At 40.5% G+C, this 17,884-nt stretch overlaps 1 protein-coding gene across 1 annotated transcript in view; it reads left to right on the top strand.

Moving 5' to 3' along the window:
- Nucleotides 1-12,886: 12,886 nt before the first annotated feature.
- Nucleotides 12,887-17,884, top strand: part of LRFN2 (leucine rich repeat and fibronectin type III domain containing 2) — a gene marked incomplete at both ends in the record, with an annotated part of 34,313 nt that continues 29,315 nt past the window's right edge. The window contains one exon of the mRNA XM_084202827.1: nt 12,887-14,259. Coding sequence (XP_084058953.1) covers nt 12,887-14,259 — 1,373 coding nt within the window. The remainder of the gene's footprint in view (nt 14,260-17,884) is intronic.

Below are 17,884 nucleotides of genomic sequence, written 5' to 3'. Positions count from 1 at the left end.
GCTCTGCACCCTTCACTAGGGTCTGCTCTGACTGCTGACCCTGGGGAAGCAATGAACAGCAGCAATCATCACTTTTTCCCACTTTTCCTGGCTGAAGCATTGCAGTTTTCCCTCCCTGGAAGGGAAATTGTATTTCATTTTTCCATAACATTTTTTGCTACTAATAGGAAGATTTTACTGCTCTGCTGAAGGAAGCAGATGCTTGTTTGCTAATATAGGGGAGATTTTAATGTATGTCAGACAGGTATTTTATAGACAGAGTTAGTTTCCAGACACTCTGGGTACCATCAAGATAGTGTGTTTTGCTTTGTAATTGTTCTACAGGACTCTTATTCTTTCTGGAAAACATTGATTTGACTTTCCACCTCAAAGCTTGAAAACAATCTCTCTGATTGTTTTCTGATGATAGGTGGAGAATTTAAGAAGGGAAACTCTAATAACGTTGGACGTTGTTTCCATAATAGCCCAAGAGAAAATAAATATGTAACCTTTGGGATGTGTTGCAATTTACTGAAAAGTGAAATCTATTCTTTGAGCATTCTTATGAGCAGTGAAGAAAGTGCATCTGCTGTAGTACGAGAATACCTCTAATTATTTCCCCTTGATTTTGTGTTAATGCATCTAGACCTAAGGGCAGGGAAGAGTGTGTTGTATCTACTACAAATAAATCAGTGCAATTAACTGCTGATATATGCAAACTGACCTTAAGTGCTAATACATGTCTGTTTCTAATATCAGGAATCTAGCTTAGAACAGGCAGTAAAGGGATCTGGCCTTGGATCAATGAAGGAAATTTCTTGAACAAATTGGGACCACAGAGGTCAGTCTTCTGAAAAACATAATTAAATTGGGACTGAACTGGAAGCCTCACACATCAAAGAACTGCAGTGATCAAATGATTAGGGAATGAAGGGGGGGTGGGATGCAGCAGAAAGCAAGAAAGAAACAGCAAAGAGTGTGTAAGACAGCAGCTTCAGAGATGGTATTTGAGAAGCAGAAAGAGTTTAGAGGCACAAAAAAGGAAAACTAGTCAAAGACAGACTAAGTAAAAAAACTCAAAATGTGTGAAACAAATACCAGGATATTCTGGTCACACTAGAAAGTAAAGAGTATGTAAGGAAATGAGAGATGAAGCATGCAGAAAGGCAGTATTAGGAATGCAACAAGAAAATCCTTGGGTAATGGAGCCTGTTGCTGGCAATATAAATTTAAATGCAGCAAATGGCAGCTGGCTGCTCTTATCTGATAAGACTCATTCGGAGCATAGTTGGTGAGCAGAAACTGCAAAGTGAAGCAGAATATATATTTGAAATATTGGGGTCTTATATATTTTATTTTATCGCATGTTTTCCCTTCATTTTAATTTTAAGAGACTTGTTCTTTTTTTGCTGACTTAGTGCCAGTGAAAGGTGCTGCACAGAGAGCCCTGGGGATTGAAGACTTTTGTTTCCTCATAAATAAACATAGCAAGTGCAGTAGAAAATCGGCTTTCCTCATCTTGCTTTCCACTCACCTTCCTCCAGACTAACCTGAAAGACTTTCCATCTTTCCTGCAACAAGGTCTCTGCAGAGCAGATGGAGTTTGACGAGCAGCTCAACATGAGCTGGCACTCACACCCTCCATGTGCAGCGTGGAAAGCCAACCATATCCTGGGCTGCATCCAAAACAGCATGGTCAGCAGGGCCAGGAAAGGGGTTTTACCCCTTCACTCTGTTCCTGTGAGACAACTCCTAGAGCACTGCGTACATTTCTGCGCCCCCAGCGTAGGAAGGATGTAGAACTATTGCAGCAAGAGCAGAGGAGGGCCATGACGCTGTTAAAAGCACTGGAGCATCTCCCTGATGAAGACAGTCTGAGAGAGTTGGGTCTGTTCAGCCTGGGGAGGAAAGGGTTGAACTGAGATCTCACAGGAACCTTCCAGTGCCTGAAGGGGGCCTGTAGGGCAGCCAGAGAGGGAGGCTTCCTCAGGAACTGCAGTAACAGGACAAGGGGGAATGGCTTCAAGCTCAAAGACGGTAGATTTAGATTGGATGTTAGGAAAAAGTTCTTTCCTGTGAGGGTGTGAGATACTGGAACAGGTTGCCCAGGGAAGCGGTGGATGTCCCAGCCCAGGAGGTGTTCAACACCAGGTTTGTTGGTGGTTTGAGCAACCTGGTCTAGTGAAAGGTGTCCCTGAAGGGGGGCTAGAACTAGATTATGTTTAAGGTCTTTTCCAGCCCAAACCATTCTATGATTCAGTCAAACAGCACACTCATGGAATCATAAAATTTTTGAGATTGGAAAAAGGCTTTAAGATCATTGAGTCCAGCTACTAAACCATGCCTCTAAGTGACACATCTACATGTCTTTTAAATACCTTCAGAGATGGTGCCTTAACCACGTCCCTGGGCAACAAGTTCTAGTGCCTGATAAACCTTTTGGTGAAGAGATTTTTCTTATATTCAATCTAAACCTGTTCTAGTACAACTGGAGGCCATTTCATCTTGTTCTACTGCTTGATACCTGAGAGATGAGATCAACTCCTACCTGCTACAACTCCAACCTCATTTTAGGTAGTTGTAGAGAACAATAAGGTTCCTCCTGGGACTCCTTTTTTCCAGGTGAAAAAATTCCCCTTTCTCTCAGCCGGTTCTCATAAGATTTGTGCTCCAGACTCTTCACCAGCTCTATTGCCTTTTGGAAAGGGAAAAGGCCTTCAGTCTCATTAGCATGACTGAAGTATCATTATGTACTTATGCTGTTGTTATTTATAAAGTAATAGATTAGAGATGCTTTTTATTTCCTTTCTGTTTGCTTTCCGGGTGCTTTTTCCTGGTGTACTCATTTGTACTAGTCAAGGTTTCTTCGCAGTCAGGAAATTTTGAAACCTACTCCACTATATGTGAGCTTCCTACTGGTGACAGCTGAGCCTCTGAGCTGTGGTTAAGCCATTGGAGAAAAAGAATGTGAGATATCAGGAATGGAGGCAAAGTGTCTTTCAGGGGCTTCTGTTCTGCAGGCACTCAGGACAGCAAATGGGGCACTGGGGGCAAAGTCACTCCAGCCACACACAGACACACACTGCATCTGCCTTCTGCTGACTGTCAGTTTTGGGGTGATGGGGAACCAATGACTGAGCTAGAGAAAACACTGTACAAGAAGTCTCCTATCACAATCTCCCTTCCTGTGCTATGACAATAGACTGCCCCATAAACTGTTCTTACATGCATGCACTGTTTCCAGATACTTTGCAAACAACTGATTAGCAGAAATCAGTACTTATCATTATCTTACAGAGGAGAAAGAGAGGTTAATTGAAACTCATCCAAGGTCACATGCATAGCAAGACATGGTGAAGCAATCCAGGAGTTAATGTTAAAGCCAGATTTCTTCCCCGGAGACAAAGGCACTGCATCTCTCCTTTCAATGCAACTGTGTAAACACTGCCCATGACACTAGATTTGTGTTAAAAAATTGCCCAGTAATGCCTTACATGTGGAAACATCACTGTGGAAAGAGAAGGTATGAGACCTGGGTTTTCCATGAGGAACTTGGTGAATTATTTTGGGCAAAACACTTGAGGCAGATTGTGTGTCTTCTTACTCCCTTCTTAAAACTAGGTAGAAGTTGTCTTTTTTTCAAAGTACATTAGGATTCTGGTGTGAAAGTACTGGTATTGCTACCAAAAGTCCTCCTTTCTTTTCCCCTTCCATTTACAGCTCTTTGGAAATAGGTATCTATGTAAGCAGGTGCAACAGTCTACAATTTTGAAAAGCTGCTCTTTTCATGGTAGAAGTAATGGGAATGTTAAGCTCTTCAGAGAAACAGTAAATTATCTTCCTGTATGTGAATAAAAAAGGAAGAAGTGCTAGAAGGAGAAATTTAATGGACAGACCTAGTCACATCTGAAGTGAAAAGCAAGAAAGTACAGTAGAAAGTTTACCAGGCTGCTGAAAGAGCCCAGAGACTGTAGAGGCCATGTGTTGTGTCATGCAATGGCATAGCAGGGTTTTCATGTTTCCTTCTCAGAACTCTGCTAATTTCTCACTGACCCATGAACCAAACACAGAGATAAGACCCTGGGCTTGTATTCCTTGTAAAAGGAGACCTCTGCCACCAAATGGCTATGCTAACATCCTTAGGAGTCCTGAGACATTCAACAAAATTGATTGTTTGTTTTGTTTTCTTTTTTAAATGTGGACTTCAAATCTGCCTTGCTTATGTTTCAAAGGATTTCCAGATGTTTCTATATCACTTTGTGTGTCCAATTAAATTTACGAGAAAAAAAATCAGAAAAAAGATCTTTTAGTTTTAGTATGCCTTGGATTTCCTACCAGTGTCTCTCTGCATGTAGGTTATACATGAAAGAAGAACTGCAGTCTGCACTCCAAATAAAGAATACTTCCTATGAAATATTGGACAGACTTTGTCTCTAGAGCTGGACAAAGGGTCAATAAAAAAAAAAAGTAACAGTCTGAGATAAAGAAGAGAATCCTGATTCTAATTATCCTGCTCTTCCTTTGATGTGGAAGGAAATAAGAATGCATAAAGACTTTTATGAGAATTAAAGTAAGCTAAAGAGTTACCTGAGGATTTTCTGTTGTGGCTCAGAGCCAAGGGGAATTTGGATTCAGGCTAAGAGAAGAGGCCTTCAGTTGTATTTGCAGAAAGCAGTAGGGTCTGTTGATGGACATTTATGTTTCTTGCCACAGGCAGTTCTCTGAGAGAGCTGCTCCTTAGCACCTTCTACCTTTGCAGCTTCTGTGTGTGTTCAAAATGAGTAAGAAACAGAGTAACTGGTGACTTCTCTACTGTGCTGATAAAGCAAAATGTAGGATTGCTGTTAAGAACAAGATAAATAAATGAACTGAATGGGTAAAAATAGCAGAGGGGCCCAGCTTAGCTGACTCATGAGCTTGTAGATGAAATCTGATAGAGACTGGCACACAGCATTAAAATAGGATAAATGCTGATGGCCATTAAATGAACAATCAAAAATGAATGGACTTTCAAATGGTCTGTGGGAGAAAAAAACCAAACCAGCCCAAGCCATTTATAATTAGTGCTCAAGCCATTTATAATTAGTGGTGTTGAAAACACCGTTCCTCTTCTCCTGAGTATGTGTCACAGGAAATCACCATCCTGCACAGACGCACAGTGACTGCCCTGGAAAGCTCTAGGAAGCTGCCCAGAAAGACCTGTTGCTGATGCAACACACCTAAGTGTGTCTATTTACCAAACACACACATATTTGGATTTTCTAAATGGCCTCTTTGTCTTCAGTTTGTTTTTGTATGCTTACAAGTAACTGCCTACACATTTAAATTTCGTGCATTACCAAAAACCATCCAGGTAGCTAAGCACTGTTTTGTGCCAACAAATCAGGCAGCTAAAGCCTGTGCTTTCCAGTCAGTGAAGGTAGAATGATACTGATAGAAGGTAGGTTTTCACAGGTAAAATCAAACTAGTCAACAAAATCTGGCTATGATTATTAAGGTTATAATGCGCCATTCACAAGTTCTGGATAAAGCTATATACTTTTTTTTCTATATTGTCACAGGTTTTACCCACTGGCAGGCATCAGCCCATGTGACAAAACTTGTTTGTAAGATTATTCAGGTTTCATGAGACCACTTTAAGAAAGTCATTAGATGAAGCATTCAAAATATTTGTTCCTAGTGTTTCTGAAATGAAATGTTTTAATTTGGAAACCCTGCATTTCACATACGTATTTTCTAAAGTACAATATTTAATGAATGAGTAAATCAAGCATGCCTGCTGGATTTATGCTGCAGGACTGAATTAATTTAGTTACTACAGTCAGCAGTCAGCAATTAAAAATTGAACAGTAAGCTTCAAGGCAGATACAAATGAGACTGACCTTGGCATTGCAGGTAGGCATCATTCTAGAGTAAAAATTTCCATCTTCTGCAGCACAAGAAATTTAGGCTAATTGCCAAGAGGAATTTTGGGCACTCATTTCTTTTCTCTGTTCTCTGTGTGTGCATGAAGGCTTTTTAGTCTCAGCTTCAAGAGGCATGATGCCAGATCAGACAGGGTCTAGAGATTTGTCACAGGAAGTAGTGGCACCTGTACCCTTTGGATGGAAACTGGAAGTCCAGTTTCCAAAGGATGTGCACCCCTAACTGACCAAGTCCTGGAGTCATGGCATGACTGTGGAACAAGTTCACTGCTTATCAGACAATGGAGAACCTGCACAGCTCAGACCATTTTAACAGCAGAGTGGGCTGTTGTCTAAAAAGGCTGAACTTGGGTTAAAAGCTTTTCAGTAGGCAAAATGTTAATAATGTTGATAATGTTGATAACGTATGTCTTCCATCTGGATGCTCTGATTCCAAAGATGAGATGGGCACAACGATGCATAATTTCCTGCACAGAAGTCTAACAAATCTAACCAAGTGTCTCTCCTCTGCTTTCATGAAACTTACTATATTCTGTATTCTTGAAAAGTGAGAGTAGTAAATAATTCTGAGGCTTCTGCACTTCAGATTTTATGTGAAGTGATGAAAATGTCCCAAATGTATTGTGGGGACGTGCCAGACAGGCAGATGCTTGGAAGTACACAGAATGTGTTCACTAAGTTTTATTTTGTCACAAAATGAGTCTCAAAATCTTGACTAATTTTACACATTTCTTAAAACCAAGTGGCTTATAATGGTAACTTCATTTCAGCCAAGTGCTAGCAATAATGAAGAGTGATCTAACAGACCTACACGTGGTTACTTCTTTACTTAAGAGCTCTTGCTGCATTTCTTAGGAACTAGGATGTAAGTGCATTGTGGATCTAAGTGCTCTGGGGTCACTAAGGCTGCCAGACACACACACTACCCAGCCATCAGGGACATCTTTGTCAGAGAAGCTAAAAAACATAAAATGTTTCTCCTGGATCAATACCACTGTGAAAAATGAAAATCCTTATGTACATACATATTTCTCAGAATTTCTTCTGAGAAGATAGTAACTCTACCCCAGCTGAAACCAGGACAGTGACCACATACATGTTAGTGCTCAAAATACCCTTTCCATATACACAGCAAGAAAGTGACTCTAGGAAGTAATTTTTCCAGGTTTTCCAAGAGCTCACCAAAGAAGCATTTGCTAGTAGGGTAATTATATCAAACAGAAACAAAATTTTTGACTGATTCTGAAATTTGTCTGATAAGATTTGGGGTTACTATTGTCTTTTAAGTGCTATATGTTAAAACTTCATAAAAGTGTCCAAGGGTTGTTTTTTTTTTTGCCTAAGTAACCTGAAATGTGAAGAGGTTACTAATTGAAAAGATTAAGTGTGCTGGACCATTAGCATATGGATTTGTTCTTTTAGGATGTATGGAAAGTACTGGTTTTAATGAAAGAAATTAGATACTTTAGTAAACTAGGAGAGATGAAAGCTACATTGATAATCTGGGCTTTTGACAGATGCATTATTTCCGTCTTGGTAGCAGTAAGGAATTGGGTAATGTTAGTATTTAAAAAAAGAAATAACATGACTGCTGTCAGGAAAATATCAGGAAAGCATTATGAAAAATGAAGAAAAGCTTTCCAAGAATGCACACATAGAGACACAGGTTTTGCCAATGAAAGACTGAATGAGAGCAGTATCTTCCTGTGTGAGAAAACCCTGCCTAAGAAAATATTTGGTCATTTCCTTGGGATCAGTTGAATAGATTAAATCATCCTTCACAGAGTGAACCCTCTTGGAAATCAGCTTTTTGCATTATCCTTACCTCTGTTCTGGATCCATTATAACCAGTTTTTTAAGGACTGCAAGCTTAACAAAAAATGTTCTCACATTTAGGAGCATCCTGTGAGGCAATTTTACTTGGACACATCCACGCCTTTAGCCTAGCTCATCCTAAAACTGCTTCCATGCTAGGGAGCACAGAGCAGCTAGGAGGGACTCACTACCAGCTGCTTGGAAATGTGAAAGCAATAGAAGAGCACTCAGAAGAATCAAACCTCATGGTGGTAAAGGGATGAAAAATATTTTTGGTGCAACCTTGCTATGGCTCCAATATTCAAGAAAAAAAGTTGTGCAAAGGGTAATAAAATTGTTACACTTTACCCAGGGTTCCCTGTTTTTGTTACTGTGGAAACAGTAACAGAATATTAATACACATTAATATGGGTGGAGTTTAGTATAGACAGCCACAAGCGCCTGGAGAAATGCGTTCTTGCAAATGTTCCCTCTTGATGTGTAAAACACAAGGTGGCTGGAGCAAGCAGGCAGGTCATGTGCTAGAGCTATTAATTCTTTTTCAATGAAACCAGCTCCTTAAAAGGCCTAGCCAAAACCTCCACTGCATTGTCTATACGCATCTGAGGAAGATCAGGTGAATTGTCAAAGAATGCAGGAGCCTGGGCAAGCAAAAAATACAAAAGCTCAACAAAAGCAGTGAGCGTTGGTTGTCCTGATTTTGAGCCTCTAAGCTGCTAGGTGCAAATTGACTTTAAACACCTGAAGAGTTTCACAGATGCTCACAAAGCCAGCAGTGACCTAACGCCAAGTCTGTGTTTTCATGGATGTGCTACCGAGGACACATCCAGATGCAGAGACATTTACTTTCCTTGTGGCCAGTGCAATTGCTTGGTAATTGAAGCATAAACTGCTTGTATGATCAGGGAAAACACAAGACCTACCTTTCCACACAGCTTTTTGGTGATAAAGGAGTAAGTTTTGTCCTGACATAGTCCCATCCTCTTTTATGCCGTGTTGATTAAACTGCTTATGGAATAGGTGTGAAACTTCACCTCTCACTGCAATCCTTCAAGCTCTGCATTGACAGTGGATTTCCTAGTCACATAAGTTCACTTAAAACAGAGATAAGAGAAGATAAAGAACAAAGAAAAGGGCAGCTCTTGGTGAAGAAAACCCAGTTCCTCTGCAGCACCTACAAAACTGAAAGGAGGTATCTTAGCTCACCCATACAGTCCCTGGAGCCTGGGTCCCAGGGTGCTTGGAAACTGTAGAATCAGAGACACTACCCATCCATCTCTCCTTTTTAAATTTTTTCTTTCTCTCCCTTTTCCCAGCCTTTATGCTGCATATTATTTGTCTGACAGTTACCTTGTGCTTGGCACTGTTGTAGGCAAAGGTTATTGGAATTTAAATGCAAAGTTCAATGAATAAGAATTAAAAAATGCCTTGGAGGCATTGCTGAAATGAGATGCCAAATCCCAGAATTTGTATCTTTATGAGGAAATTTGAATACAAAACACCAAGGTTTATGGCTCTTGCACATATTAATTCCAACCAATCCATGTTCTAAGAGGACTAAAGGGGCTATTTTTCATCTTGGGCTGAGACAGGAACTCTTCCAGATTTACTGACTTGCTGTGAGAAATATGCTTTATCAGGCTGATAAATATCTTTAAAATGTAAATCAGAATGGTGAGCTTATCACAAGACTGCCATTAGCAGCTTATAAAATTCTTGGTGTTGCAGTTAAGAAGAGATTTTGTGAACAAAGTGAGCAGAGTGGTCAGCAAAAACAAACCCTAAACTTGACACTTTATTTTCTGTCTTACAAGAAAATTACCAGAAATAAAATCAAAACAATTTTTTTTATACATCCATCTCCTTGGCAACTAGCAATTACCATGGCTTTGTGGGATGGTCTAGATTTTAAAGGATATTATTATAATTGTGCAGGCTCAAGAATTACAGTATTACCTGGAATCACCCCTGGTAGTGCTCAAGTCCAGGCTGCACGGGGCTCTGAGCAGCCTGGTCTAGTCAAAGGTGTCCCTTGGCAGGTAGTTGGAACTAGATGATCTTCAAGGTCCCTTCCAACCCAAACCATTCTATCATTCTATTCGTCTATGAATTCCTACCTCATCTTTGGCCCAAGTGCTTTGTCTGTCTGGAGAGAGAGAATGGAAAATCATTTGCCCAGTGGAAGTCCCAGATTTTCTCCTTAAGGAGTCCTGTCCATTTCTTGACACATGTTGTCTCCAGTGCCCTAGAGGAAGTCCTTTTGGTTTATACCCTCTTCACTGAATTGTGAACTGTTCACTTCAGGATTACATTGTAGAGTAACTCAGTGCTCAGAAGCTTGCAATAACAATGCTAGTAAATGATCACAGAGGGCAGAAATTTCCTCTGTAAACAAACAATATTTACATTAGTACTCTCAAGTGCATGCACTAGCTGGAATGACAGTGGCTGTTGCCAATTTGCCCTCTTGCTGGCAAGAGCACATGCTGCACTCTCTGTGACTCTCATGCACACGTGCAAGCTCACACAGGCAGATGATGTGCTTTCCAGCCATCCACAGATGGTTTCCCCATCAGGGCTTGCTTTGCCATTTAGGCCTCCTGCTTCACATCCTCCTCTTGGTGCTTCACTCCCTATTTTGTGTAATTAACTTCTGTTCCTCCCCCCATTTTTACATTTTTTTTCCCGTGAATGCTCTTTACTCTGACGTTTAGAGTCAACCATCTCCCCAAAGCACTGTGATATTTACCAGCATCCGGAAAAAACGTGGTTAGAGAATTGAGACACTTAAAGGAGACACGGCTGTCGTAAGTGTGCATTCACATTTTTGAATAGATATTCAGAGGGTGGGAATGTAGATGAGGGAGAAGCTATGAAAGGGCTTATTACTAATTAACTATATCTATTTCTCCCCCTTTTAAACTGCTTTTTGTTTATCATTTCAGCTGGTAGGGTAATACACTAAATTAAAGCTGCATAATACATTTATAATTAAGATTGAAAAAGCCAATTGCCTGTTACTAAACCACCAATTGATAATATTGTAAGGGATATTTATAGCTCTTTGGTATGTATGCCACAGATTTGCATCAATAACACACTTGCTTATCTCCAAACATTTTATTCAGTAGCCCTTTATTTACTATTGAAGGTAAGATTACTCTTCTCGAGCCATCCTTTCTAAAAGTGTCTCGCTTTCATCTTGTTTGTAAAGCTCAGCAAACACAGATGCTTCAGTCATTTCCTCTGCTATGAAATAGTAATAACAGTATATAATTACCATCATCGCACCATGCAGAAAACCTTGCCATAAAGAAGACACTCTACATAGTGCAGCACTCATAGCATCTTGCAGTTCTACAGTTCCTTCTTTCTGACTCATCTTGCATATCCTAGAGAGGAGATACCACCTTACCCAGGGCATGAATTGAGAAGTTTTGGGCAGAGCCCCAAACATAAGCTCTTAGGGGCCTATGCCTTATACCATCCATTCCTTTCACAAGAAGGTAGAGCAAGACCTGTTTAAAGGGTTCTTAAAAAATTGTAGAAGTGATAGTTTTTGTTTTGTGCTTGGCGTGTCTTACTGGGGTTTAATAACTCGAAACATGTGCCAAGAAACTGCTAAGTGTATGGGCACCTGCAAGTTGAGAAGGGATATGGCATAGACCAAAGAGTGCTGCAAGTTTGCATGGTGATTGAAGGTTAAAGAGAGGCAAAATTGCCATTTAAGAAGTGAGAGCCTGAGTTGTGCCTGTAGATAGTGCCACAGGGGAGGGTCTTGGAGACTGGTGCACACCATCCTAGCAAAAAATGCCTGGGAGAGCCCTTACAAAAATATAGCTTTTTGTCTACCTGCCCCTTTCCTCAGAAGGAGAATGAGGGCTAGAAATGAATGATCTACCTGTTCTTCAGCCTTGCTGGACAGCAGGGTCTGGGAAAGGGATAAACAGAAAGAAAGCAAATTTCCATATATCCTGCTCATGTGGGAAGAATGTCAGCAAGCCTGTGTAAGTATTCCCAAACATGAAGCAGGGCTTCAGCTTCTCCCAGCCGCAATTGTCTCTCCAAGCCAGCCCAATCATGAGTTTTGTTTATCAAAATTCAAAGATATGTCCTTGCAGTTGAAGCTGAAAAAGTGAGTGAGAAATCAGAAAAAAGGGAGATAATGGCACAAAGAGGGATTGACAGGGTGCAAGGGAGGGCCATGAAGATGGGCAAGAGCTTCACTGTCACTACAACAGTAGGGGTTGCATTTTGAGAGCATGTAGTTGTCAAAAAGCTTGCCAGGGGCCTAAGGTAGCATTGTCTTCCCCTTCTCTTTGGAGCTAGATGCTGTCACCCTTTCCATGGCTTGGCTGAGCACAGTGTGAAACCAGGTGGCAATTACATAAGTGATTTCTGCTTCTAATGCTATCTGTCATTAATTTTATTATGAGTGGGCAAGTGACTTGCCCCAGAACTGGCCAGATAATTACATGGTCATTATTAACCACATTACTGAAGGGTAAAAATGCAGTTATTTTTATCCATAAAGTCAGCTGCTTCAACCCTAAAACTAATTGCACATTATTATGCAGCAGAAAGTAATTATTATAGATACTGATTCTAGCTTCTACTCCCAAAGAAGCAGACACTATTTCAAATGAAATCTTTCAGGATTTTTAATAAGCCTTGCAATCTGTGGTAGAAGAAAGAAAAAGAGAGAGAGAGAGAGAAAGAGAGAAAAAGAGAGAGAGAGAGAGAGAGAGAGAGAGAAAGAAAGAAAGAAAGAAAGAAAGAAAAAAAGAAAGAAAGAAAGAAAGAAAGAAAGAAAGAAAGAAAGAAAGAAAGAAAGAAAGAAAGAAAGAAAGAAAGAAAGAAAGAAAGAAAGAAAGAAAGAAAGAAAGAAAGAAAGAAAGAAAGAAAGAAAGAAAGAAAGAAAAGAAAGAAAGAAAGAAAAAGAAAGAGAAAGAAAGAAAGATTTTATCATGTTTTATAACACGTAACTGTCCCATCCTGGAGGGCTGATGCCTTTAGGTGTGACTCCTGAGAGGAGGCATCACAAAGTCTCTCTGGAGGTAGATGTTAGGCAAAACATAAGAAGAAAGGTATCTTAATTAGTATACCATAATTGCTGATGTTCCTTTTCACTCTTTTTGTTTCTTCCAGGTACTGTTGCGTGATTTACAATGGAAAAATTGCTCTGCGGCATCCTGGTGTTTGGAATGGCTGTCACAGTCAATGCTTGTCCCAAATATTGTGTCTGTCAGAACCTGTCTGAGTCATTGGGGACTTTGTGTCCCTCCAAGGGTCTCCTTTTTGTACCGCTGGACATAGATCGAAGGACTGTTGAACTCCGTCTTGGGGGCAACTTCATTATCAATATCAGCCGACAGGATTTTGCCAATATGTCTGGACTTGTTGACCTTACTTTGTCCAGAAACACCATTAGTTACATACAGCCCTACTCTTTCACCGACTTGGAGAGCCTTCGATCTTTACATCTGGACAGCAACAGGTTGCCTGAGATTGAAGAGGATACTTTAAGAGGTTTAATTAACCTTCAGCATTTGATTTTAAACAACAACCAGCTAAGCAGCATTTCTGATGATGCCTTTGAGGATTTTTTACTGACATTGGAAGACTTAGACCTGTCCTACAATAACCTCCGAAGCATTCCCTGGGAATCTATAAGAAAGATGATAAACTTGCACCAGCTTAGTTTAGATCACAACCTAATAGATTATATAACGGAGGGGACATTTGCAGATCTTCAGAAATTGGCCAGACTGGATCTAACATCCAACAGACTTCAGAAGCTCCCCCCTGACCCTATATTTGCCAGATCACAAATAATTCCATTGGTTGTTACCCCTTTTTCACCACCTCTGTCCCTTAGCTTTGGGGGAAATCCACTTCATTGCAACTGCGAGCTACTGTGGTTAAGGCGGCTTGACAGAGACGACGATATGGAAACCTGTGCTTCTCCTCCAAGCCTAAAGGGAAGGTACTTCTGGTACGTACGGGAAGAGGAGTTCGTTTGTGAGCCTCCCCTTATCACACAGCACACTCACAAGCTGCTGGTGTTGGAAGGGCAGACTGCCACGCTGAAGTGCAAAGCCATTGGGGATCCCACTCCCATCATTCACTGGGTGGCCCCCGATGACCGCCTCATCGGGAACTCCTCCAGGACGGCTGTCTATGACAATGGCACCTTAGATATACACATCACCACCTCCAAGGACTACGGAACTTTCACGTGCATAGCAGCCAATGCTGCAGGAGAGTCCACTGCAACAATTGAGCTCTCAATTGTCCAGCTCCCCCATCTCAGCAACGGCACAGGCAAAGCAGCTCCACCGAAATCCAGGCTCTCGGACATCACCAGCTCCACCAAGTCCAATCGTGGCGAAACAAAAGGTCCCCCAGAAAGGGCTGTCCTGGTCTCAGATGTGACCACTACCTCAGCTTTGGTCAAGTGGACAGTCAGCAAGTCGGCCCCTCGGGTAAAAATGTATCAGCTGCAGTATAACTGCTCGGATGATGAAGTCCTGATCTACAGGTAAATGCATTTTTTGTTCGGTCCTCTGATGATGGCAGGGGGTGGAAATCAACATAAGAAGTCTTTTGCTCTTTGGCTTTTTACTGATTTGACTTGGAAAACTGAGACAGCGCTGTGACCAGTAGCATTAGTGGTATTTCATAAATTTGCATTCTCTCTGTCAGTTTGCCTGTTGGTGTGGTTATTGCTTTTTTTGTCAAAGTCACACATTGCAAATCTCAGTAGTACTCATTTTCCAACAGCTGTTTTCTGTAAAATTTTCAATTTGGGAAAAAATAGTACTGCAGTTGTTAGCCTCCTTAGTAAGCTTAACAAAGAAAGGAAAACTTGAAGACTAAAAGTCAGAAATTTCCCTTTCCACCTCCTGTAGGTGGGATTGAAACAGACTACTTAGAGAGGAAGCAACGTGGGAGGAAGTTTGTGCTGTCTACCCATAACACAGGCTCTAATTATTCTGTGATTCAAGATTTGGGGTTGCTAACAAGACATTTTTCACCTATATGAAAAAGCTTGTTTCTTATTTCACTAACATCTGTTCTATACAACCGTAATGGCTGAAAACTTTGGAGCACTTAGTTTTTTATACCATATTAAATGCAAGAAGAGGCAGATATAATTTTGAGAGCAAACCTTGAATCTTCTGTATGTTCTTCCAGTTCTACAACTCCTCTGACTTCTAATGATGTAAGGCAGGAATCGCTCTTGCAGTGAAGCAGCAATAAATTTTTATGGACTAAAAATGTGTAGGAACAGTACAGGAAAACAGTACTACTGTTTTTTCCTTGTGTAATGGAAGAATGATTGACATATTCATGCTAGTGATGAATCCCTAGAAACCACCTTGTCCTTCCTTTTTATTGCAAAGTTTCATTGAACTGAACTGTATCTTTGGTTGTATAAGATCTATCAGCAAAAGTCAGAATCTTATGGAAAAATAGAACCAAATATATCAACTCATATAGCTTTATAAGCATCCTGAAGCAGTGGAGAAAAATTTGATCTGGTAGAGATACAATGGGATTTGGGGCTTGAATCCAATTTGAGAATAAACTGTGGCCAAAATATAGTCAAAGGCATTGATTTTCATGGTAGGTTTGGTGTTATTGCCTGATGGCTATTCTGTTCTGCTGCCTGCAGGGAGAGCTGAGGCACTCATCAACTCATGGTACTTGGCCTCCAGATCCCACAGCAAGCCTTGTTATTTTCTTCTTTACCACAGGGTGGTTTTCTTCAGCATGAGGAAGTCAAAAGGAGAGATAGTAAACATTCATGTGACATTTTCCCTTCACCCTTCTCCTACAATGAAACCTAATTTTAAAGCTTCTCCAGAGCAGAATGTTTAGCTGACATGGACAAAATTTTGTGCCAGCAATACTTTTATCTGAGTCAGTTGTAGAACAGAAAGAATAAAATTATCAATTTAGAGACTCAAATTCACTCACTCATTGCCAAAAGCAGGAATATTGACCAGCAAGTCCAAAAAAACATTTTTTAAAGGATATTTATTCAAATACTGAATTGATCTGAGGAAATTCAGTTCTGTCCACCTCCCTTCCTCAATTATAAAAATATCTTGAAGTAAATCAATTAGAAAGTGAAAGTTATTTCTTTTGCTCTTGCTAATGTACAGTGGAACCAATGTGTTAGCTTTGGGAATTGCAACTATGTGGAATTAAGCAAAATGAAAGGATAAGATAAAGTAATGATACAGTATTAGGAATAGAATTGAAGAAAAAATGCTAGTGCAATTTTTTTTTTCCCAAGGCAATGCTTTTGGCAAAAGCTCAGCAGTAATTAAGATCTTAAGCACAGTGTAAGGCTGAAAAACACTCTGAAAGATGTATAAGTCATATGTTCATTGTAAAATGAATTTGGCACAGTGAACAGGAATATCCCTGCAACCAGAAAGATAAGTTTGCAGGGGATGTCAGATGTTGGAAGTGGTTGAATGTGCCAATTTTCTAGGGAGGAGAATGGCCAGGGTTAAAAAAAATCAAACCATGCAAAAGCACTGATATGCAGCCTAGGAGCTGGATGGATGAGAATGGGGTGCCACAGTGAAGAAAGATGATATCTTGCCAGCCTGTACTGGAAGAAAAGTTCCTGTCAAGATTTTAGGCAACCCCAAAAGTTTTTATCATGTCCCCACTTCCATCTCCCAGTGAGGTTTTGGTCCTTTGCTGCTTTATTTGGTTGTGGCTCGGTTTTTCAGAAGCTCAGTGAGGACAGTGTTATCTTGAAAAATCTCCCATCAGGCCTTTTTTGAGGATTCACTGATGATGCATAGTTCTTTTCACTCACAGCTCTCAAAAGCACTTCACCAATGAAAACAATTTTTTTTCCTCTGCATTTTGCACCAGGGAAAAATGAAGCCTAGAAAGATGAAGTGATTGTCCAGCGTCTGAGAGTTAATCAATGGTACTCATAATATCAAAACCAGTCCTTACAACTTCCAGTCAGGGAACCACTCAGTCCCTTAGAGTTAATTAACTAAAGCTGTTTTGCTTTAATTGGTCAGATGCATATCACTGCAATGAATGTGTGGAAAAACCTAAGGGAAAAGGATTTCTACAGTGCTCTGCTCCATAAAATGCTGTGTATGTGCTAAATGGGACGTGATACTGCTTAGCAGCTAAAATGATGGGCACTTAATATACGCTAAGACATTCGGTATTCCAGGACTGAGACACATCAGCTGTGCTCAGCTTTTAGGAATCCTGCTTCACTAGCAAGAAATGTATGCACAAAAGACAGAAATCTGCTGCTCTCTCTACTATGAAGTTTTCATGAACATTGTACTCATTGTGAAAGAGTGAAAGCAGAAGTTCTCCCCTCCCCGTTGATATCAACATTTCTCCTGATCATTACCCAGGACACCAGTCCCATCTCCCCTTCCATGCCAGCTGTGATTTTCCACCTACAGGATGGTGCAGAAGGGGACTACAGTAGGGTGCAATGGATCAATGAAAATTCAAGTTTTGGGACAGTCTGGCAAATGCTGTCTGCTGGGCCTCCCATTTGCCCTGAGCTGAAATGGTACCAGAATGTGAAGTTTGGCTTTGGATATACCAATGCCATTATAATGAAGATTAGCAGGAGGAGCACTGTTTGTCTGCTATCACATCTGACCTTCCCTTGTATTTGCTATCTCAGGGCCTTTGCTCAAGTTCATAGCAGGTTTTGTTCTCTTTCAGTGCATTCAGGGTGCATGTTTCTGATTCTGATTTAAATGAGTAGGTCCTGGATCTGCATTCTGTGGGTTTTAATGCAGCAGTCTTTCCATTCTTTCATCTTCTCTGTAATACCAACACCAGTGCTAGTAAATCACTTTTAGCCAAGACCTGAAGCTGGTTACAAATTGCAGAACTGAAAATCACTCTTTTTTGAAAGAAAAAACATGCAGAAAGTGTAACCAATGTCCAATAGAGAAAGGACAGAAGAAGACCAAGGTCTGTCCTTGGACTCAGGGTTAAAGGAGTAAACACTAGGAAACTTCCTCTGTCATAAAGATCTTACCTACTTCTCTAAGTCAGGACTCCAAAGTGTTTTAGATGTGTAAAAGCATCAGTCATCATATGCACTGGTAAGCTTAATTCATTTTGAATAAGGAATTGAAATGAAATGT

Source organism: Fringilla coelebs, assembly GCF_963513975.1.
Source record: "Fringilla coelebs genome assembly, chromosome: 3".
In the NCBI taxonomy this organism is placed as follows: Eukaryota; Metazoa; Chordata; class Aves; order Passeriformes; family Fringillidae; genus Fringilla; species Fringilla coelebs.
The sequence above is the reverse complement of the archived record's forward strand: the minus strand, read 5'-3'. Positions and strand labels throughout refer to the sequence as shown.